The sequence below is a fragment of the Zalophus californianus genome, chromosome 8, assembly GCF_009762305.2.
Source record: "Zalophus californianus isolate mZalCal1 chromosome 8, mZalCal1.pri.v2, whole genome shotgun sequence".
Taxonomy (NCBI): domain Eukaryota; kingdom Metazoa; phylum Chordata; class Mammalia; order Carnivora; family Otariidae; genus Zalophus; species Zalophus californianus.
This window is the reverse complement of record NC_045602.1, coordinates 135,719,588-135,739,793: the sequence shown is the minus strand read 5'-3', so window position 1 is coordinate 135,739,793 and position 20,206 is coordinate 135,719,588. Positions and strand designations below refer to the sequence as shown.

At 41.3% G+C, this 20,206-nt stretch overlaps 2 protein-coding genes across 4 annotated transcripts in view; one reads left to right on the top strand and one right to left on the bottom strand.

Moving 5' to 3' along the window:
- Positions 1–17,081, bottom strand: part of RAB22A (RAB22A, member RAS oncogene family) — a 54,673-nt gene extending 37,592 nt beyond the window's left edge. The window contains exons 1-2 of the mRNA XM_027624233.2: positions 16,782–17,081; positions 15,716–15,795 (exon numbers count right to left, since the gene is read on the bottom strand). Coding sequence (XP_027480034.1) covers positions 15,716–15,795; positions 16,782–16,817 — 116 coding nt within the window. The 5' untranslated portion in view covers positions 16,818–17,081. The remainder of the gene's footprint in view (positions 1–15,715; positions 15,796–16,781) is intronic.
- Positions 432–20,206, top strand: part of LOC113938707 (serine/threonine-protein phosphatase 4 regulatory subunit 1-like) — a 104,554-nt gene continuing 84,779 nt past the window's right edge. For 2 of the 3 annotated variants that reach the window (XM_027624230.2, XM_027624232.2), the window contains exons 1-2: positions 17,216–17,265; positions 17,418–17,462. In XM_027624230.2, the coding sequence (XP_027480031.1) occupies positions 17,259–17,265; positions 17,418–17,462 (52 nt within the window). In that variant the 5' untranslated portion in view covers positions 17,216–17,258. Of the gene's footprint in view, positions 527–17,215; positions 17,266–17,417; positions 17,463–20,206 lie in introns of those variants that run through there. The other variant, XM_027624231.2, reaches the window with a different exon arrangement.

The following is a 20,206-nucleotide window of genomic DNA, read 5'->3' as shown; positions in this document are numbered from 1 at the left end:
TATTTATTTATAGTTTTCAAAAAGATTTTATTTATTTATTTGAGGGAGAGTGAGTGAGTGAATGTGCGGGAGAGAGAGAGCGTGAGCTGGGGGAGGAGCAGAGGGAGAGGGAGAAGCAGACTCCTTGCTGAGCAGGGAGCTCAACTCCTGGATCATGACCCGAGCCGAAGGCAGATGCTTAACCAACTGAGCCACTGAGGCGCCCCTAAACATGCTTTTAAACATCTCGTGGTAGCCAGCATCCAAGACGGCCCCAAGGGTCCTCTCTCTTGGCACTGATGTCCTTGTGCAGTCCACTCCCACAGTGAACAGGGTAGATCTGTGTAACCAAGAGGACATTATGGAAATGACAGGTGAGGTCATAAAGACACAGTGGCTTCTATCTTGGGCTCTTATGGACTCCTCATTCTGAAGAGGATGGCTCTCATGCTGTGAGGACACTCAAGTAGTCCTGTGGAGAGGTCTCTATGGCAAGAACCAGAATCACCCCACTAAGCTGCTCCTGAATTCCTGACGCTTAAAAACTGTGAGAGATAATACATGTTCATTGTGTTTTTAAGCTGCTAAATCTAAGGGTAATCTGTTACACAAAGATAGGTAACAAATATGCCTATTAACCAGAAATTCTCCCCTCCGGTATATACTCAAAGAGTAACACATGTATATGTCCACAAAAAGAACTGTGTATGAATATGCAGAGCATCTTTATTCATAAGAGCTCACAACTGGACTCCATTTAAATATCCATCAATAGGACACTGGATAAACAAATTGTGGCATATTCTCACAACAGAAAGCTAGTCAACAATAAGAAGGAACAAACTACTGATAAATGCAAAAACATGGATAAATCTCAGGAACTGTTTTGAGCAAAGGAAGGCAGCATACATGAGTACATATAATGTGACTCATTTAAATGAAGTTTAAACACACACATGTGCTCTCTGGTGACAGAAGTCAGAACGTTGGTTAGGCCAGTGAGGCAGGTGGATGCACGAGGGAGGCAGCTCTCGGAGGCAATGGGGGTGCTCTGGGTCTTGATGGCGCTTAAACAAGCACAAGATAAACATTCTTGGAGCTGCACATTTTATTGCATGTAAATAAAAGCTCAATAATAAAAAGAGATAAAATTAAGACATTTTCAGATAGACAACCCTGCACCAGAAGCATATACTAAAGGAAATACAAAATGGTGTTCTTCAGAACCAAGTAAATTACCCCAGATGGAAGGTGAGAAATGCAGGCAGGAATGTAAAGCACTGGAGAGAGTAAACATATGGAGGAAATCAACAGGAATGTTCACTGTGTAACAATAACTGTCCTGTGAGAGCTCCAATTAAAATATACTGTAAGAGCATAAAAGGCAGGAAGCAGAGAAATTAGATTTGAGAACCTTGCATTGTTGGAATGTGGTAAAGGCAATTTATATTAGACTCAAATAAGTCGAGGATGCATAAGGTAATTTCTAGAGTAAACACTTAAAGAATAATAAAAGAATGTATAATTACCAAGATAACAACGGGGAGAAACACAACATTACAAACAAAATTCAATCTAAAAGAATACAGGACAGGGTAAATAAAAAACAAGTGTAAATCTGTAGGTTTAAACATAAAGACATCAGTAATTATATGAAAATTAAAATAAACAGTCCAATTAAAAGTCCAGTCGTGGTGGTGGTAGCCTGCGCTGGAAAAACCCTCATAAACTAGTCAAGAGGAAAGCCAGTGTTCCTGGCTGGGGGACAACATGCAAGGCTCCCAGTGTGGCTGGAAACAGAAAGGGGAGGCCTGGGAAGGAAGTAGCTGCAGAGGAGGGAGCCTTCCATCTATCCATACAGTCATCTCGAATCCACAGCTGACGCCTAAGCTGCACACATGGGGAGAGACGCCAAGGAGAGCAACAACTGGAAGGCTGAAAAAAAAAAGATTTTAGCTGCTGCCAACTTGAGGAAAGAGTTGGAAATTTGAATCCTGCCAACTTACAGGGCCCAGTGAACACCCTGAATGAATATCCAGAGAGACAATACCTTAGAAGTAAAGGCAATATCCTGGGAATAAGGATGTGCCACGAGGCTAATGGCAACACTCCAAAAGAACCGTCTTAACAAAGTGTAAAAGCAAGCTTCCTCATTTAACTTTCTGCTAAAACAAAACTCAGCACTCCTCAACCAAAGATAAGAGAATCTAAAATCTCTGCAACCTATCTTCTGCAGTGTCCAGTATACAATAAAAAATACTACATAGGCAAAGAAATGTGACCCAAGGTCAAGAGAAAAAGAGTAAATAGCAATAGATCCTGAGCTGATCCAGATGTTGGCATTAGCAGACATACATTTTAAAAGAAGCTATTATAAATATAATCAGGACTTAAAGAAAAAGAGTCATATTGAGTGAACAGATGGGGAATCGAAGTATGTAAAATATAAAAAAGGAATCATATGGAATTCTAGAATTAAGGATAGTATCTGAGTGAAAAAAAATATACTAGATGTACTTAAGAGACAGAAGAAATGAGTAACTGAACTTAAAGACAGATCAATAGACATAACCTGATCCTAAGAACAGAGGGGAAAAGATGGAAACCCCCCTCTCCCCAGAAACCCTAGGATTCAGTCATCTGTTAGATAGTATCTAACAAATTAGTATATGTAGAATTGGAATCCCATAGGCAGAGTGAAAGAACGGGATAAATGATACATTTAAGGAAATAATGGCCGTTATGTCCCAAGTAATCAAATTTCTGATCCAAGAAACTCTGATCCATTGAACCTAGAGTATATTACGCACCTAGCTATTAGAGTAAATTGCTGAAAATGTAAGATAGCAGACCTTTTTTTTTTAAAGATTTTATTTATTTTAGAGAGAGAGAGAGAGAGAGAGAGAGAGAGAGAGAAGGAGGGAGGGAGGAAGAGAGAGCACCTGCAAGTGGAGGGAGGAACAGATGGGGAGGGAGAGGGAGGGGGAAAGAATCTCAAGCAGACTCCCTGCTGAGCACGGAGCCTGATATGGGGCTCGATCCCATGACCCTGAGACCATGACCTGAGCTGAAACCAAGAGTGGGACGCTTAACTGACTGCGCCACCCAGGTGCCCTAAAAGATAGCAGATCTTAAAAGCAGCCAAATAAAAAGATCCATCATATATAGGGTAACAATATTAAGCATGATTAGAGGCCCCTCAGCAGAAACCATGGGCTGAAATGTAATGGAATAACGTATTTAAAATCCTGAAAGAAAAACCTTTACATGAAATCCCCAGGACTTACAACTGGGAGTTTGTACCTTCTCACCACCTTCACCCGTTTTGACCATATAATGTGCAACATGGTACTATAGTTACTAACACTCTCTTGCATATTTGAAAGTTGTTCAGCGAGTAACTTAAAAGTTCTCATCTCAAGAAAAAAAGCTTTTGTAGCTATGTGTGGTGATAGGTGTTAACTAAACTTACTGTGATCATTTCACAATATGCTCAAATATCGAATCATTATGGTGTACGATGACCACAACAATCAGCCTAGAAATCTGTTCTCTAGCAAAAATATCCTTCAGATGTGAGGATGCAGTATAGACATGACATTTTCTGATAAACAAAAACTGAGGGAATCTGTCACCAGTAGCTCGGAATACATGAAATACTACGAAAGTTCTTTAGGCCAAAGGAAAAATGCCATCCAGTGAAAACTCACTTCTACAGGAGGGAATGAAGAGCAATGGGAATAGTATTATGTGTGTAAAATAAAAAGAAATTATTTTTGCTCTTCCTCCTTGTTTTCCTGCAGTGAATAATTCCTTAATCTCAAAGTTGCTACTCGGTGGGCCATTCAGGTGGAGAGGCAGCGTGGCCCAGAGGGAGGTATCAAAGGCTGGCCAAAGTGAGGTGCCCCTGTTTAGGGAGAGTAAGGTGGCCTGGGATCTCAGAGCCTGTGGAAGGTGAAGAAGGTACCAACAATACAATGTTACCATGTTTTACACCAAATAGCCAGTTGTCTTTTAATGACTTCAGGGGAAAAGCCAGTTGTTTTGTAATGCCTTTCTTTGCAGTAAAATAACCATCATTAAAAAATATATTTTTTTAAACAGCTTCCAATTTAGAGAAAACTTAAAAGCACAGAATTTATTTATCCTGAACCATGCAACCATGTTACTGAACCATAAGCTGCCTCATTACCTCTGAAGGTTAGTGGACATTTCCTAACAGCCAGAACATTCTCCTACACGAGCAGAACAAGATCATAAAAATCATGAAATTAACACTGACACATTACTACCATGTATTTCTCAGAACCCATTTGAGTTTCACCAATTGTTCCAGTGATAGCCTTTTTGCTAAAACATCCAGTTCAAAACCATGTGCTGTATTTAGTTATCATGACTCTTTAGTCCCCTTTAATCTGGATCAGTTTCTTAGTCTTTCCTCAACTTTTTCGACTTTTGAAGATGATAAACCTGATGTTTTGTAAAATGTTATTCTCAGTTTGAGTTTCTCTGATGTTGACTCATGACTGGATCCATCAAGGACGATTACACTTGTAAAGTTCACTTAATGTATTTGTGGTGGCTACAAAACATGCTCACTTTTTTGTCTTTCGATATGCCTCCCTTCAAGAGTGGAGCTTCATTCTCTACGCTGTGCATTTGGGATAGGTAACTCAGTCATCCCCGGTAGTGAACAAAAGCCATGGTAGGTAACTCCTAAATACATCACAGAAGATACTGCAGACTCCTCCCTGCTCCCCTCTTGGACTGCTTGCCCTGGGAAAAGTTAGCCGCCTTGTGAGGACATCCAAGCAGCCCCATGGAGAGGCTCACATGGTAAAGATCTGAGGAACTGAGGCCTCCAGTCAACAGCTATGTGAGTGTACCAACCTGGAAGCAGATCCTTCAGCCCCAACCAAGCCTTCACTTGACTGCAGCCCCAATTGACGTCTTGACTGCAACACCGCGAGAGCCAGAGTGAGAACCACTATCAGCTAAGCCACTCAGATTCCTGGTCCACAGAAAGAGTGAATAATATTTGTTGTTGCCAGAGGCTAAGCACTGAGATGATTTCTTAACAATATATAAACTAATACAATCATCCACCACTTTAATAGAAAAAAGGAGAAAACCAGGTTATCATCTAAACAGATACAGAAAGGGGCACCTGGGTGGCATAGTCGGTTCAGTGTCTGACTCTTGGTTTTGGCTCAGGTCATAATCTCAGGGTCATGAGATTGAGCCCCCCATTGGGCTCCATGCTCACCCTGGAGTCTGCTTGAGAGTCTCTCTCCCTCTGGCCCTCAAACCAGCCCCCACCTGTGCTCTTTCTCTAAAATAAATAAAATAAAAAAAAAAAAAGATGCAGAAAAATGTTAAGGTAAAATTCAAGACCCATTCTTAATAAAAACTCCCAACAAACTATAAATAGAAGGAAACTTCCTCATCTTAATAATGGACAACCTACAACTAATACCAAACTTAACAGTATAGTATAATGTTGAATGACTTTCCAATAAGATTGGAAAAAGGCAAGGGTGTTGGTCACTACTTTATTCAATACGGTACTGGAGATCCTAGCCCGTGCAGCACGGTATGGAAAAAAAAATGAAAGGATGCACACTGTCTTTATTTTCAGACAACATAGTGATGTATGTAGAAAATCCCAAGGAGGGCGCCTGGGTGGCTCAGTCGTTAAGCGTCTGCCTTCGGCTCAGGTCATGATCCCAGGGTCCTGGGATCGAGTCCCGCATCGGGCTCCCTGCTCCTTGGGAGCCTGCTTCTCCCTCTGCCTCTCTCTCTCTCTCTCTCTCTCTCTCATGAATAAATAAATAAAATCTTTAAAAAAAAAAAAGAAAATCCCAAGGAATCCACAAGATAACTCCTAGAATAAATGAATTTAAATAGGATTAAAGTATGTAAGGTCAATATACAAAAATCAGTGGTATTTCTATAGACAGGTAATACACAGTTGTAAATAAAATGAAAAAACACAATTCCATTAACGATAGTTTAAAAAATATTAATATTAAAAAATTTTAACAGAAATACTTTTAAGACTCCCCCACCTAAATCCACGGAACAATGAAGAGAGCCATTAAAGGAGGCTGAAATAAGCGGAGAGACACCATTCTACTGCACAGCCCAGAAGACTCAGTATTATAATTTTTTTTCAATATTATAATTTTTGACTAAGGTGCCAAGGCTATTCAGTGTGGAAAAGAAAGTCAACAAATGATGTTGGGACAACTGTATAATCACATGGGAACATAATGCACCTTACCTCTGTCTCACACAATACAGAAAAATTAATCTGAGATAGATCAAAGAACTAAATGTAAAGCTAAAACTATGAAGAAAACATAGAAGAATGTCGTGGAGACTTTGGAACAGGCAGAGCTTTCCCAGAGAGGACCAAAAAAGACAAAATTGACAGCATGGAATTCAATAAAATTAAAACTTCTCTTCTCAGAAGACATCATTAACGAAATGAAAAGGCAAACCACAGAATGGAAGAAAATATATGTGGCAAGTACCTGACAAAAGAGCTGTATTTGTTGTACAATGGTACTATAAAGAATTTCTACAAATCTCTAAAAAATAAGACAAACTCCAAATGAAAACAGGCAAAAGACTTGAAGAGTGACTTCATGAAAGATATGAGTGACAAAAAAGCACACGCAAAGATTCTTAATATTATCAGTCATCTGGGAAATGCAGATTAAAAGCACAATGAGATACCATTTTGTACCCACTAGGACAAGTAAAGTTAAAAAGACAGACAAATATTGGTGAGAATGTACAGCAACTGGAATTCTACACATCATAGTAAGAGGGTAAAATGATACAACCACTTTGGACAGCTGCCTGGAAACTTCTTATGCAATTATATATCCACTTATTCTACAAACTAGAAATTCTAAAGCTAGTTATTTACCCAAAAGGAAATGAAGACCTTTGTCCATAAGAAGACTTATAAAAGAAAGTTCACAGTATCTGTATTCACAAGAGCCAAAAGCTGAAAATGACCTGGATATCCATAACCAGAAGAGATAAATTTTGATTTATTCATACAAGAGAACATTATTCACCAATTAAAAAACCGGGCGGGGGGGGGGGGGTAACTATAGTACACGCAACAACATGGTTGAAACTCCAAAACACTGTTTTATGGAGAAGAAACTAGATACCATCTATTTCATTTATGTGAAATTCAAGAGCAGGCAAATTAATCTATAGTGATTGAGATCACCACAGTGGTTGCTTATGGGCAGTGGGACTCATTGAAGGAACTTTCTGAGGTGAGGGAAATTTCTGGATTTTAATTAGGGTGTATGGAGTATATTTTATCAGAATCAAATCACAAGCTGCTTATAAGAGCCCCACCTTAAATATAAGATACAGAAGGGCTGAAAAACAAAAGGATAAGAAAATATGCACCATGCAAATATCAACAAAGGAAACAGTGTTGTTATATTAATAGACAAATCAGACTTCAAGGCAAAATGCACCCTAGAACTTAAAGAGTACATTTCAGAATGCTAGAAGGTTTGCATTATTAGTAAGATATAAAATTCTAAATTTGTAGGTACTTCATGTAGCTGCAGCATTGATAAAACAAAACTGAATGAAAAGGGTAAACAAATACATAACCATGGCGGGGACTCTAACCCACTTCTCTCCATAACTGATGGATTCAGGTGGACCAAAAGAACTAACAAGAACAGAAAGAATGAACAATTTAATCAATAAACTTGACCTAATTCCATTCACAGAACAGGTGCACAGTATACAAAAACTTTTCAAACATGGATTATTTACCAAAATTGACATATGCTGTGCACATAGTAAACTGTACCATATTTTAAAGGATTTAAATCATGCAAAATATGTTCTGTCACCTCATAGTGTCAGTAATCATTAACAAAAAGTTAACTAGGAAACCTCCTTATATTTGAAAACTGAGAAACACACATCTAAATGACACCTGGATCAAGGATGTAATTCTAATAGAAAGTGGAAAATATTTTGAAATGAATGACAATGAAATTATGACATATAAAAACTTGTTGGAATCAGCAAGAGCCATGGTTAAGGTTTTAAAATGTAAGAAATACAAGTGAAAATAATAGAGATTGAAAGTCAATGATATAATCATCTATCTCAAGAAGTTAAAAAAGAATAGCACATTGAACAGGAAGAAACAATCAAGATAGGAGCAGAAAATTAATGAACTGGAAAGTAGACACACTGTAGAGCTGAGCAGAGGCAAAACTAATGTCAGAAATGCAAAAAGGATATCAGTTTAGAATCTTGTCTTTACACCGATTGGAAAAAGTGTATGAAAGTCAAAAACCTTAAAAAAAAAAAAAACAAACCCCACAAAACCCCACAATCTAGCAAAACCAATAAAAGAAGAAATAGAAAATCTGTAAATGAATTATCTTCCAACTATGAAAAGAAATGGGACTCCTTAAACTCCATTCCACAAGGACAATTTGAAGCTCAGACAGCATCACTGATGAATTTTACTAGAATTTTTCTTTCACTTAAGAAATAAGAGCAATTTTATACAAAATAAGAGCAATTTTATACAAACTCTTCCTTGGAACAGTTTCCCAACTTATTGTATAAGGGAAGCAAAACCTGACACCAAACTTGAACATACATTACAAAAGGGATTATTACATTATTACATGACAATCTTACTTCTAAACATACACAAAAATCCTAAAGAATAGCAAACTAAAACCAGTGATTACTAAAAGAATAATACGTCACAATCTAAGTGGGCTTATTCCATGAAAATTCAACAATGTAATTTACCATATTAACAGCATAAAAGAGAGTAATTGCATGACTGAGTAGATGTAGAAAAATCTTTTGATAAATCCTACATTTATTTATGTAAAAAAAAAAAAATCCCAGCAAATGATGAAAAGAAGGGATACTCTGTAATGTGATAAGGGATACGTTCAAAAAACCTACAGCAAACATTTAATTTAATGGTATGACAGTGAAAGCTTTCCCACTAAGATTAGAGTAAGATAAGAATACCCAGGACCACATTTCTATTCAACCCTGTACTGGAGCTCCTACTCAATTCAATAAGAAAAGAAATAAAAAGTTTAGGATGGGAAATAAATACATTTCAAAACAATACCACGTAGTATATTAATAGCATAAAATTGCTTTGAAACATCAAATGCCTTAGTATAAATCTAATGAAAAATGTGCAAGTCCACTACACAGAGAAGTAGGAAAAAATACTGAGAGAAAATAAAGAAGCTTGTCTAATAAATGGAAGAATAATTAATGTTCATATATTAGAAAATTCAGTATCATAAAGATGTCATTTCTTTCCAAACCAATCTATAAATTCAGTGGAATGCCAATCAGAATCAGTAGAGATTGGTGTGTTGGGATATGTAAAAATGGACAAGATGATTTTTAATGTTTATATGGAAATGTAAGCCAAGACATTCTTAAAGAATAACACAGAAGACATATCATTGGACATTAAGACTTATTACAAAGATACAGAAGTAAAGAAACTGATACTGGCACAAAGACCCAGAAAAAAAGACCGATAGTCTCTTTAAAGGATCAATGACTAAGGATCCCCCCGCAAAGTGTATTATGAATCTTATAAGATGCAGGAGTAAAACATGACATTAATAGTACAAAGGATGAGAGGGAAAATGAAACTATACCCTCATAAGTTCTTATACCATATGTGAAATTGTGTATTATTTGAAAGTATACTGAAAAAGAAGTATACTGTAAATCCTAGTGCACCCACTACAATAATAAAACAAAGAAATGGAGCTAACAAGCCAACAGTGAAGATGAAATGGAATCATTAACATGGGCCCAATAGGGAAATATTAGCAAGATGGTAGATTTAAGCCAAACCATATTGATAGTTGTAATAAATAAAAATGGTTTAAATCAGTATTACATAACATAGCTTTCTGCGAGGAGGACTGTAAAGATAGCTAGTGTGACTGAGGAACTGAATTTTTAATTTTAACTTAAATTCAAATGGCCACATGTGGCTCTGGCAACTGTGCTGGACAGCAAAGGTCTCAACACTCCAATTTAAAAGCAGGGACCTTCAGATTAAGTGTAAAAGCAGGACCCATACTGCTGCTTACAAGAAAACTCCTTCAAATACATAGATATAAACAGGTTAAGTGTAAATGGATGGGAAAAGATATGCAAACACTAATCAACAGAGAGCTGAAGAGCCTGTATTAATATGAGACAAAGTAGAATTCAGAATCAGGCTGTTACCAGGGAAAAAAGTGTTTCGTGATGGTGAGAGGGTCAAGTTATCAAGAAAAATAATGATGCTACATGTAGAAACACTCAGTAATAAGAGCTTCAAAATACATGAACAAAAATTGATCAAACTACAAAAGAGAAATAGACAAATTCTCAATTACGGTTGGATTTCAAACATTCCTGTCACTGCAAATGAGAGGGGAAAAATCAGTAAAGGTACAGATGACACGAATAGTGCTATTAACCAAGCTGACTAATTTAACATTTATAGAACATATTCTTTTCTCATATACATGGGACATTCACGAAGACCATGTTTGAGGCCATGAAACAAATGTCAAATGTAAAAGGTTTGAAATAATAGTGAGTACACTTTCTGACCAGAACAGATTTAAACTAGAAATCAATAATCAAAAAATTTCTGGAAAATCCCTGAATAATTGGAGGTTAAAGAATACTTCTCAACAACCAACAGATCAAACAAGTCACAAGGGAAATAAATACTCTGAACTAAATGAAAATAAAAACATGGTGTATCAAAATCTGTGGGATTCACTTAAACCAGTACTTAACAGGGAAATTTATAGTTATAAATGCTCATATGAGGGGGAAAAAAAGGCCCTAAGAAAATCAATATTCTAAACTTCCAGGTTAAAAAGTTTAAAAGAACAAATTAAGCCAAAAAAAGCAAATGAGGGGGGAAAAAAAAAAAGGTAAAAGCAAAAATCAATGAAACAGAAAATAGAAAATATTAATGAAATAAACTGGTCCTTTGAGAAGATCATTAAAATTATAAACGTATAGCTGGACAGATCCTAAAGATATTAAAAGATGTTATGAGTTTTACGCCAATAAATAAAAAAAAGATAACAATAGACAAATTCATTGAAAGACGCTAACTACCAAAGCTTACTTGGGAAGAAATGAATATGTCTGTATCTATTAAAGAAATTGAATCTGTAGTTAAAATTTTTCTGACAAAGAAAACTCCTTGCTCAGATGGCTTCATTTGTGTATCATACCAAACCTTTAAGAAATAATACCAATTCCACATAAACTCTTGCAAAAAAGAAGATGAGAAAACACTTCCCGACTTATTTTATGAGGCCCTGATACCAAAACTAGAGAAAGATATCACAGAAAACTACAAGAAAATTATCCACTTCATGGAGGCAAAAATCCTTAGCAAAATTTTAATAAATCAAACCCAATAATGTATTAAATAATGCATAATGACCAAGTAAAATTTATCCTAGAAGCACATTTGTTTAATATTTTAGTATAGATTATTGTAATTCACTATTCTAAGATTAAAAAGAAAAATCGTAAGAACAGTTCAAAAGACGTAAAAACAAAATCAAAACAAAAACCACCTGACAGAATTCAACATGATTCTTGATGAAAGATCTCACTGATTTAGGGATAGAGGAGAATATTCTTAACCCAATAGTGGGCACCTATAAAAATCCTAGAGCCTAGCCATCCAACTTAATGGTAAAAGACCTAATCCTTCCCACTCCAAGATTGGGAATAAAGTAAGGACCTCTGCTCTTACCATATCTCAACAAAGTACTGGAGGTCCCAGCTAATACAACCAGGCAAGTAAAAGCAATAAAAGACATATAGATTGGAAAGGAAGAGGTAAAACTGTGTATTACATTGGATATGATTGTACACCTAAGAAAATCCCAAGGAATCTATGAAAAAGGTGCCTGAACTAACTGAATTTAGAAAGTCACAAGGCCAATACGTAAAAATCAAGTTTATTCTATATATTAGCAACAACTGAAAACTGAAATGAAAAAATTCCATCTACTAATCATAAAATAATATGAAATACTTTGTGATAAGTTTAAAAAATATGTGAAAAGCCTGCACAGTGACAACTGAAAAACCTTGTTGACAGAAATCAGAACTAAATTAGTATAAAGTATACCATGTTTATGGATAAGATGCAATATTGTTGTCATTCTCCCCAAATTAATCAACAGATTTGCTATATTCCTAATCAAAATTTCAGCTTTTTCAGGAATTGGACATTGTGATTCTAAAACTTAAAGGACTGAGAAAAGCCAAACAGATCTACAAAATATGAATAAAATGGGAGGCCATATACTGCCTGATTTTAAAACTTTCTATAAATCTACAGCAATCAGGACTGTTTATTGTATCAGCACAAGGAGCACAAACAGATCAATGGAACAGAAATAAACCCATACATACTTATCAGTTTATTTTTGACAAAGCACCAAGGTAATTTAATAAATGTAGAATTCAACATTAATAAATGTTGCTATAATGACTAGATTGACACATGAAAAAAAATGATCTTTGAATTCCCTTGCATGGTAAACTAAAGCTAGTAGAAATAGGTCATAAACTCAAATTTAAAAGATAAAGCTATAAAAATTCTAAAAGAAAGCATAGGAGAAAATCTTTGTGACACAAAGAACATGGAGGACACAAAAAAGGACACAAAAAACATGACTACAGAAATAACTGATAAATTGAACTTGATCAAAATTTTTGATCAAAAGATCAAAAATCTTTGCTCTTCGAAAAATACTGTAAACGGAAGTTTAAGAAGAAAAGCCTTTCAAGAGTGGAAGTTACCTAGTTGGAGGTGTTGAGAGCAGTGAGTAGCATGGGGGACGGCAGGGACTGTGAAGCAGTAGGACGGGATGTGTCGGAGGGGCGGCCAGGAGGCTGGTTGAGGCAGCACGGGCCAGTCCTGGAGACTGGGGGAGGCTCCAGCATCATTTACCGCAGGGCCGGGCCGGAACGAGACGCTCTCGGGCCCACCCCCCTCTCCAGCAAAGCTTGTCCTGCACAGGCAGGTCTTCCCCAGCTCTGTCCTGCTCCTCACGTTTCCCATCAGTGCTCTCACCCCTCCCACAACTCAGCTTCACCTGTGCAATGCAGTCTCAAGTCAACTTCTCCAGCCTTTCTCCTTAGGGCCAGGCCCACATTTCCAACCCACGATTTGGATCTCGTCCCCTGCAGGACTGTGTCCATTGCTTCTCCTGTCCTAAATTCTGCACTTCTCCCATATTCATGGTTTTCCTAATGGCCAAACATGTCACACTGGGCGGGGTGGAGGCAAGCATGGGCCCTAAGACTCATCTGGCCTGAACTTAAATTGAAGCTTTCTTTGGAGAATGGAAACTTAGCCATTCTACCCCTCCCGCCTCCCTCTGCACATCTGCCCTCCCCCCATCTTTGGACATGGAAAATAAAACCAGAATGAGGTACTACCATGCACCTTCCAACACAGCTAAAATTACAGACTACATAATCCACTCATCTTTCAATATTTAAAAGTCAGGGCTTCCAAGTGCTTTACATTTCCACTGTTTCCCTTAGGCATCGGCCATTCCTTTAGGCCTAGGCCAGGTGCCTGTTACATGCTCTCAGAGCACTCGTGTTTCTCCTTTGCAGCACAGAAAAAGGTCAAATAGATCATTTCTTGTACATTAGCTTTAGAATGTTTTTCTTTCCTCCTTGTAGGTAAGGTCCACGAGGGCAGGAACCAAGTTCCTCTAACTTAGGGGTTAGCCAACTTTTTCTGAAAAGGGCCAAATAGCATATATTTTCAGCCTTCTGGGCCACAGGGCCTTTGTCACAAGTATTCAACTCTGCCATTGTAGCTGGGCAGCAGGGGAGACAATATGTGAATGAATGAGTGTGACCATGATTTGATAAAGTTTTATTTATTAAAACAAGAGGTGGGCCAAAGGTCCAGAGTTTGCTGACTCCTGGCCTAATCACCAGCACCCAGTGTAGCATCTGGCATAGAGTCTCAAGTGAACTTTATTTCTCAGAAGAGAAATAAAGAAGAAAAAGCCCTTGGTTTTGGCAATGAGATGGAAACTGGTACACAGGGAGGGTGGTTTTAGTGGAATGGAGGCAACAGTGGGCTGAAGAGGGAGGAGCAGTTGAGGAAGGAGTGACTTCTCTTCCAAGGGTGCCACCACTGGATGGCAGGCTTGGGGAATGGTGTTGTCTTAGTAGAGCAGGGTAAAGAGGAGCATGTTTGCAGGCTGTGACAAGAAGGCAGGGCAGGGGAAGAAAGGGAGAACTGTTGAGGAGGGCCCCTCAGAGCTCAGGTGTGTGAGGAGGTGGTCACAAAGGAGGAAAACACCCGCTGTGGCTAAGAAACAAGACCCAAGGAAAAGTGGAAGGAAACTGGGGGAAAACCTCATCTTCCTTTCTCCTGTGAAATGTGAGCCAAGACCACCTGGTTAAGAGGGTGGGACTCAGGTGAGGAACTGCAGCATCTGTCAGACTGGGAGGGCCGGCACATGGGTCCGTGGACACCCCGGACAGGGCTGCAGGCCTGTCACTGTCACTGCTGCCGGAGCTGTACCCCTCCCTACTCTCTGGCCATCTCTCAGAGACCACTTTTAACCAAGGAGGTGTTTTTGTCTTTCAGAGTGGTTTTCAGCTCTGACCCAGTATGAAAGGTGTTACTCACTGAGTCACCAGCACTACTTGCTATCACTTCCTGTCACTTCTCTTTCCCAGGCAGGTGGCAGTAGGCAGGCCTTGAGGCAGATGAGGTCATGTATTAAACATGTGCTCATACCCAGTTCTTTCTTGAAGGATATCAAAGGGCATTTTAATTTCAGAAAGTTAGTGGTGGTTTCATCTCCATGCCTTCGAATGTGTATGTTGTAAAATATTGGGCAGATTTTTCTCTCAATGGAAGAAACCATTTGATGGGGGGTGTGCAATAAAAATTGCATAGCAGCTATTTAATTTTCCAAGCCTAACACAGTATTAAAACCTATAAAACACAACTTCTCACAGGGTATTAATATTACAATATTTAAATACCCTGAAAAGTTTTCTTATAGGCAAAAACCTATAGCCAGTCAATTTCACTTATCCAAAGAACCAGACACCAGGGAAAAGCTGACAATTTCAACATTAACGTACTAATTCGTTATTACTACTAGCGCAGGAATGTACGAGAAGGGTTCAGACAGGTTGCAGCGGTGATGGGGTCCGCAGCACTGTCCTGCGCGTCCACATCTCCATTTGCCAGCCCTTCCAGTCTGACGGATCCCTACTTCTCAGGAGAAACCAAAACCATCTAAATATCTTTTAGCTGAATGCCTGAAAGAATAGTATCAGGACCTGCTTTCTTCTGCTTTATTTCAAGATGTAATGCTGTTCAGCTTTATAGACTGAAGTATGCTCTACTAAGTAAAACTTTCATTATTTTTATCTTGAAGTTTTCCCCTCACACATCAAAAAATAACTTTCCTACAATACACCACTCCTCACTGTACACTTTCAAGTTCTTCCAGAGATGATGAAAACCACCATCGGTGAATGCACTGGAATGTAAAATGGCGATGCCTCCCCACTCCCGTAACACACCTTTTAATTTGGAAGGACTGCCAATACATGTTTAGATATATGTTCAATAAGCTTAATCTCTTACCCTATTGTTGGGTTGATGTTGGGATCAAAACTGTCTTCCACGAACCGCCACACGATACTCGATTTACCTACACCTGTATCCTGAAAAAGAACGAGAGGGATGAATACAAATAAGTTTACCTGCTTGCAGACAAAGAAAACTACTTTGGGCCTTAAGCTCAAGATTTTAGAAAAATCATCTTGTATGCTAATTTTTAGAAGTTAAGGGACCCATAAAGAAGGTTTTCATAAACATTCAGTGGGAGTAATTAGATTTCAAAATGTACTGTAGGACAGGGGTTTTGCAGTTTTTAAGGACACGAGAACCTTTTGAAAAACCCAAAGTTTCTGCTTAGTGTGAAAAGTGACACACTCATTTTTTAACATGTATAAGTAAACTATGAACTCTTGAATTACTCTGAGTAATCCCTGATAAATCACAGCCCCGCCCTATTTGGGCAGGTGGAAGACTAGTTATTGGAATCCTTTTCAGTCTTTAAAGCAGCAACTCAGGCAAAAGAACATGATTTGAAGGAGCAAAGTTGCCCTGACTAGACAAGGAGCAGAAGCTTCCAACTAGTTGTTGGGGCTTCCTGATTTGAACATCCCCCCAAGAAAGTAACTCTATGAGAAGTGTCACGGCTATCCCACAAGTTCAAAAACTCCAAACAAATGAGAAAGGAGACAAACTCTGCTTGTAAAACCTTAAGTAAGACCCGCCATTGGTTTTACTTTGGAAGACTTGGCCAACTTCTAACTAGTACCTTAGTAGGAAACTATTTAGGAACTGCTCTCAACCCAGATGCAATGGAGAGGCAGGGAAGGCTCTTTTACCCTCTGGGGGCGGGAAGAGTCCCTGGACTCCAGGAGGGGACGAGGGGGGAGGGTCCCTCCTGCCAGCAAGACCCTCAGGAGGGGGTGGCAAGGTGGGCAGGACGGCCCGGGGCCGGAGGGAGGGTCCCGGGGTAGGTCCTGCACCGAGGATGGGGGAAGGGGCGCAGAGGACTTGGGCACGCTTGGGTCCCCGGCCTGCCCGGCCTCCCGCGGCCCACCCGCGGCCGACCGGCGGCCGACCCGCCGCCACTCACCCCCAGCAGACACACTTTGAGCTCCCTCAGCGCCATGGCCCGGGAGCCAGGGGCGCGGGCCCGCCGCCGCCCTAAGTTGAGGAGGGAGAGGCCGGGCCCAGCACGAGCATCCCCCGGCGCCGCCGCCGCACGGCTCAGCCCCGGCCGCGGGGCGCGCAGGGGCGGCGGCCGTCCGCTCGCCAGCCCTCGGCCTGGCCGGTGTGCCGCCAGCCGCGCGGGGCCCGCCTCAGCAGCCGGGACACTGCTTCGGCCTCCCGGGCGCCGATGCCGCCGCCATCTTGGGACGCCGGCCGGGTCACCTGACCTCCCCGCCCACCTCGGCAGCCACCTTCGCCGCGAGGGCGGGGCCCGGCCGGCGCCGCGAGGCTCGCGGGGAGGTGCCCGCCCGGGGGGCGGGGGCTCGGAGCACGAGGCCCCGCCCCCACCCCACCGGCCCCGCCCCCCGCGCGCGGACCCCGCCTCCTGGCCCAACCCAAGATGGCGGGTGAGTGGGGTTGGCTCCCTGGGCGCAAAGGCGGTCCCCTCCCCCCCTAGCCGGGACCACTCCTCGAGGCCCAGGGACCCCTGCCCGCCCCTGAGCCCGCCTGCCGCGGCCCCCTCCTTGTGTGTAACTCCTGTGTGTTTCTTGGTTTTCAGAGATCCCTCTGTACTTTGTGGACTTGCATGATGACTTAGACGATTGTAAGTAACAGTTGGGGCGCCCCCGCCCCTCCCTGGGAACCTCTCACAGAATTCTGGGTGTACGGAACGCCAGGGGGGAGCTACAGGCCAGGCCCTCCTTGCTGGGACAGAGGAGCGGGACCCCCAACTGCCTGGATGCTCTTGTGGCGGTCCCTCCTCACTGGGCGGGGCGGGCAGAGGATGGGGAGTCCTCCCCTCCTGGGGGAGGATTTTGGTCGTTGTTAGGAAACTTCTGACTTCCGGTCACTTTTTTTCTCTTCCTCCTCCCGCCGCGGCCGGGAAGGGGTGGGAGGGCTCGTCCCGAGTCCTGGTGATTCAGGGCGGGAGGAGGCGAGGCCACCTCGGGGTTGGGGAGACTTCCACCTGCGGTCTCCACTTTTTCCCTGGGACTTTTCCGAGTGAGGGGAGTTTCGGAGTTTGGGAGGTCCAGCCCTCCGTGTGGACTCCTCACGTGTACTGGCCACAAGCCCAGCCCCATCTCTTACCCCAAGGAGCCCTTTGGGGCGGGCATTCCTAGGCTGGTTCTCCTTCACTTGTCCCTTCCTGCCCTCTCCTTTTCTTTGGGGTCACTTTAAGGACTGCTGGCTGGGGGAGGTGTCGCCCTGTAAGTGCAAGTTCGCAGTTGTGGTAAATGAAGCATTTCCTTTCCATTCAACAAATGTTTCTTGAGCACCTACTTGTTCTGGGCCAGGCCACGTGCAGCATGCAGCGCCCTAGACCTACAAAGATGAATCAGAAACAGGGACAGCTCTCGAGGGGGTTCACAGTCCAGGGGGAGAGCAGACTTGTACACAGAAAATTACCAAACCGTGGGATGCTTGCTGGTGAAGGACGCCTGTACAACCATCAAGACGGCTAAGGTTAATCAGGGCTTGCTATCCTCTTTCCCTCCCCATCTGCGGGTTCCTTCTCATAAGAGTTGGTGTTTATTGAAAGCTTACTGCAGGTCAGGCACAGTTTTAAACTCTTTATAGACATCTTTCAGAAGGAAGCAACATTAACGTAGGATGGCACTTGAAGGGGTAATAAAGCCACTGGGTAGGAGCACCGGTTCTGGAGTCAGGTGGCCAGAACGTGAAGGAGGTCCTGTGTGGCTCTTTACTGGCTGTGTGATCTTGGACTAGTCACTGTACCACTCTGAGCCTCAGTGGCCTCATCTGTAAAATGGGCATAATAGTGTTCCACCTCAAAGGCTTTTGTGAAGGTTAAATGAATAAAAGGTTTAGCGTGAAGCCGTGTATGTAAACACTCAGTAAACATTAGCTGCCATTAATATATTATCAATGTGATCATTATTCATATTTATTTAACACCGTTGAGCCAGGTACAGTATAGACCCTGGGTTTACAGAGATAAGTGTTTCAACCAGTGGCCATCCTTGAATGGAAGGAATGTAACATTTCTATTGGTAAACATCAGTGAACTTCTATTAAGGCCCCTTTTATTCATAGATTTGATATTTGGCCTGGCTGGAAAAGCTGATTGCTGGCTGTTTTAGTTATCTAACAGATCACCCCAAAACTTAGTGGCTTAAACCACAGCATTTTATTATTATTATTTATTTTAAAAAGATTTTATTTATTTAGAGAGAGAGTGCGCATGAGTGGGAGGAGGGGCAAAGGGAGAGGGAGAGAGAATTTCGAGCAGACTGGCAGAATTTCGAGCAGAGAATTCCGAGGCAGGGCTCGATCTCATGACCCTGACATTATGACCTGAGCCAAAAGCAAGAGTCAGCTCCTTAACCAACCAAGCCACCGAAGCGTGCCAAAGCCAACAGCATTTTATTATTGCTAACAATTCTGTGGGTTGCCTGGGTGATAGAGAAGCTTCACATGTTTGCAGTTGAACTCTGGGAAGGTGAGAAGGTCCAAGATGGCTTCACACCCAGGAGATCTGACGGGACTGTTGCAGGACCTCAGTTCTTGTCCAGATACATTTTCCACTTGGCTTGGTTGGGCTTCTGAAACCATGGTGGCTGTTGGACCTCTTTCCTGGTGGCTAGCTTTCTTCAGTCTTTTTTGTATATATGTACAAGAAGAAAGTAAGAGATTATACAGGAAAAAATAATTGATTTTACTTTGGCCTTGTTTGAACAAGTATTGGGTGTTTGAGACTCATAATAGAGAAGGCCTTAAATGATCTGTAGCAGATGGCTGAAGACTTGCCCCAACAAGGAAGGAAACCACCATTATGGCTCTGAATGTACCCATGCCTTAGGATTGCGTCTTTGGGAGTCTCGAGGAGCTTCCTGTTTGAGCAGGGGTGGGGAGCTACGAGGGGCTGTACTTTACGATATAATACAAATAATGACTTTACAATATAATTGATTTAACAGCCATAGTAGGAAGGCCTGTTCTCCCCCCGCCCCCCCCCCCGCCGCCCAAACTCCCTGGCCCCACCTTTACACCTTCCTGTGGTGGCATTTGGGAGGCATTATTATGCCATGATTGACAGCAAGAACCCTGAGGTCCTGTGACCCACGTCCTACCTTTAGCTGTGTCATATTAGACAAGCAGATCGATCCCTCACTCATTCTGTTCAATTTCTTCATCTGGAAAATTATATAAGAATAAGAGATGCCTCATAGAACTGATAAGATTAGATGAGATAGTACCCATATAACATTTTAGCTTAGTGCCTGGCATAATGAGTTTTATAGTCAATGAAATTATTTTCGTTGTCATTACTAGTGCTGGGCTTTCTGGTAAGATTTTCTGATTCAGTGTTTATGGCTGCTACTCTGT